Raw genomic sequence first — 3,385 nt, 5'->3', positions numbered from 1 at the left:
GAAGGGAATCTCAGACCAGGTAAACAGTGAGGGAATTGCTGCTTCTTGAAGCGTGGGGGAACCTGAGCGAGAAAGAATCTTTGTGTGTTGCACGGCGTTCCGCGTTCCATTGTTCACTCCTGGCCAATCAATTCGCTCTCTCTCCCTCACTGCCAATCGCCTCCGGGGGCTGCTCTGGCGGCCTGGTGAAGTCACTGCTCCCTCCCTCCCTCCTCAGAGCTGGGCCTTGGGCTGATGCGTGCTGACGTCATGCTGCGTATGGGACAGGGCAGGCTCCACTTTCTAACTCCTCCAGGCTGGAGTAGTTAGTTAGCAAACAGCAGGCACTGGGCAGGCAGCCTGCTCCTTCTGCATCATAACATTTTGCACACATCTCTTTCTGCATGGTGGATATTATTTTTCATTATCCTTTTCTGGGTGCTATGGGGGATCATTCCAAGAGTAAGTTGATCTTTGGTCTGAATGATACTTGTAAATATTTTATTTGAAACGTTTAAGCTGATTCTACAAGTGGTTTATTTACAGAGATACTTTTAGAGCACATTATAAAATCGTGCATTTTTTAAACTAGGGTTATTTTTGCTCTTTCACCATCTGTTGCTTTTTGTTATTTTTTTAGTTAAAAGCTATTTTATCTTGCTGTGTCACGATCTCGGGCTGCAGAATTCGTTGTGTTTTTTTTTCTTTTTAAAGAACAAATAAATGTTTTGTTGGGTTTTGCTCTGAATGCCTTTTATTCTAATAGCTCAGGCATTCGTCATTAATTATTAATATATAAAATAAGAAAAATGCAAAAAAGAAAAGCAGAGCCTAGGTTTGTTTTTTTTTAAATAAGACGTAGAATAAATGCAGATGAAATAACCGGCAGATAAAGTTCATCTGGTTTTCCATTATGTTTAACTATCTTCCAGTTCTATATTTTCCAACCTTTATCCTAGTATTTACACCTACCAATTGTCTCTGTAGAATTTCCTTGCAGTTCAAGTGACTGTAAAAGTCACAATATATATGGAGAATAGCTGATAGCTGCTGCAGTTTATCGATTTCACCTTCTTTTTCTTTCTTTCTTTCTTTCCATTGCCTGAACATTAGTAGAGACTGTCTCCTAATTACGAATGCCTCTGTGATTGCAGTCCTTTGAGACAGTTCTGATTAGAAATGATATGCTTCCAGTATACGTTCTAAATTTCCTCTGCTCATTTCCACTGGTAGAAAAGCCCGGAATTGCCATGTGTGTGGGCTGTGGGAGTCAGATCCATGACCAGTACATCCTGAAGGTCTCCCCGGACCTCGAGTGGCATGCAGCATGTCTCAAATGCGCTGAATGCAGCCAGTACTTGGATGAAACCTGCACTTGTTTTGTGAGAGATGGCAAGACATACTGTAAAAGGGATTATATCAGGTGATTCAAAAAGCTCTTTATCCATTTAAAAAAAAACAACTTTCCTCCGACCCATTTCTTAAGAGCTAATTTCAAGAGCTCCCCATCTGTGAAATCGCACTTCCTCCTGCTTGCTAAAGGAGGGAGCCAATACTTTTGTGATCAGGACAAATTATGTTCCTGTTTATTCGGCTTTGGAGACAGGAAGTTATTAACGATTGATACAACCAAACGAGAATATTAATAATAACCAGCATGTCGGCGAGCAAGAGGCAGTATTGAGCTGCACATTCCCTAATGCCTGTTACAGAAGAATGTGGGTAAGGGGAAATTTTCCTGTTGAACCAGAGCCCCCTTCTCGAATTGAATGAGTGGGTCAGATTTGTTAGGAAGAGAGCAGAGGGGACCCTGTGGGTTTCTCCGCCGGGGTAATTAGTTACTGGGGAGGGCGAGCTGGGACCAGTGGGGTGAGTGTGTAGTGGCTTCATGGCCCTTTCTCTCTCGGCAGGTTATTCGGCATAAAGTGTGCGAAGTGCAAGGTGGGATTCAGCAGCAGTGATCTGGTGATGAGAGCCCGGGAGAACGTGTATCACATCGAATGTTTCCGCTGCTCCGTCTGCAGCCGCCAGCTCCTGCCCGGGGATGAGTTCTCTCTACGGGACCACGAGCTGCTCTGCCGGGCCGACCACAGCCTGCTGCTGGATAGGAGCTCGGCGGATAGCCCCAGGAGCCCCGGCCATTTACAGAGCACCAGAGGCCTGCATCTATCAGGTAAAGGAGCAACAGATCTGCCGGGCGCTGGGGCCCACCTGGGGGTGTGAGATCATCAGCTAGCTCAGTAAATCCAGGGTCTAGACACATACACGCCATGTATTGTTATCCCTGGGGGGAAATGCCATGCACTGTACAAACTGCTCTAGCTGTGTGTCTGTGACTGGATAATGAATAGATGTATGAATAATTTTCTATCTAACTCGGACTCTGCCTATTAACGCCGCAGGGACATTTATATCTTTAGTCGTCCCTCTTATAGGGCTACAGAAAATACATCTGTTATCTCCACGACGATGCGCTGAGTTATGGAGGCCTAGAGAGTTTGGCCAGAGACTCTGCAGTCTTGAAGTGTTTCCCACCTGGCCCCACGCTGGGAACCTCTCCCCCCCCCCCCCATCTCCTTCATGTAGGCCTCTTTCTTCTGCGTCTGGGGAGTGGGAGGGACTGGACGTTACAGGCCACTTGCCAAGGAAATGTGAGGTTCTGTACACACCCAGAAGAGGAGCGGGAGAGGCAGACTGGGCGAGGGGCAGAGCGGGGGTGGCTGGAGGCGGCTGAGAAGGGAATCGGAGTTGTTACAGGGCTGGGCGAGCATTGTACAGTCCAGGCGGCTGAATACTGAGCTACACGTAGCTGCAGCCAAAACAAAAACAAAAACAGCGCACCTGGGGGGGATGGAAGAGGGACTCAGTGAGGCCAGCCAGTAGAGCCGGGGAGAGGGACGGTGGCCGCCCTGGTTGCCCAAGGGAGCAGCAGCGGATTCGTGGGAAAAGCGAGAGGGACGTGGCAGAGCCGGGGAGCGGCTACACACCCTGTTCTCGACACTGCAGTGATGCCGAGGGACAGGAGGAGAGAACCCCCCTTGCCATAGGCCCGCGGACCGGGCGGTAGGAGCCATAGCACGTTGGGTGGAGGTTAATCTCCATCTGCCTGCGGTGCTCCAGGAGGCACGGGAGGGAATTTCAACCACAGCCAGGACAGGAGGCTAGAGAGCTGGCTGTCCCCTTGGGGTGAGGGCCAGCGCCATTCCGATAACCGGCCTTCATCCTCTAAGTCCAAACCCTGCTCGCGCCCAGCCCCAGGGCAGCGGTGCTCAGAGACAAGGTGATGGGCTCTGGCCCAGGAGACTAGCTCGACAGATGGATCTGCAGCGTTTGGTCCGAAACTCCAGCTCCAGAGCCAGTCCCATAATGTGTACGAGAGCAAACGGGAGCGGGAAGACAAGTCCAA

The 3,385-nt window shown here is 49.4% G+C and overlaps 1 protein-coding gene across 1 annotated transcript in view; it reads left to right on the top strand.

Annotated features, from left to right (window-relative positions):
• Positions 1-317: 317 nt before the first annotated feature.
• ISL2 (ISL LIM homeobox 2) overlaps positions 318-3,385 on the top strand; it is a 9,087-nt gene continuing 6,019 nt past the window's right edge. The window contains exons 1-3 of the mRNA XM_084641895.1: positions 318-441; positions 1,213-1,402; positions 1,890-2,152. Of these exons, the coding sequence (XP_084498021.1) occupies positions 384-441; positions 1,213-1,402; positions 1,890-2,152 (511 nt within the window). The 5' untranslated portion in view covers positions 318-383. The remainder of the gene's footprint in view (positions 442-1,212; positions 1,403-1,889; positions 2,153-3,385) is intronic.

Source organism: Lepidochelys olivacea, assembly GCF_965140295.1.
Source record: "Lepidochelys olivacea isolate rLepOli2 genome assembly, chromosome: 10".
Taxonomy (NCBI): Eukaryota; Metazoa; Chordata; order Testudines; family Cheloniidae; genus Lepidochelys; species Lepidochelys olivacea.
The sequence above is the reverse complement of the archived record's forward strand: the minus strand, read 5'-3'. Positions and strand labels throughout refer to the sequence as shown.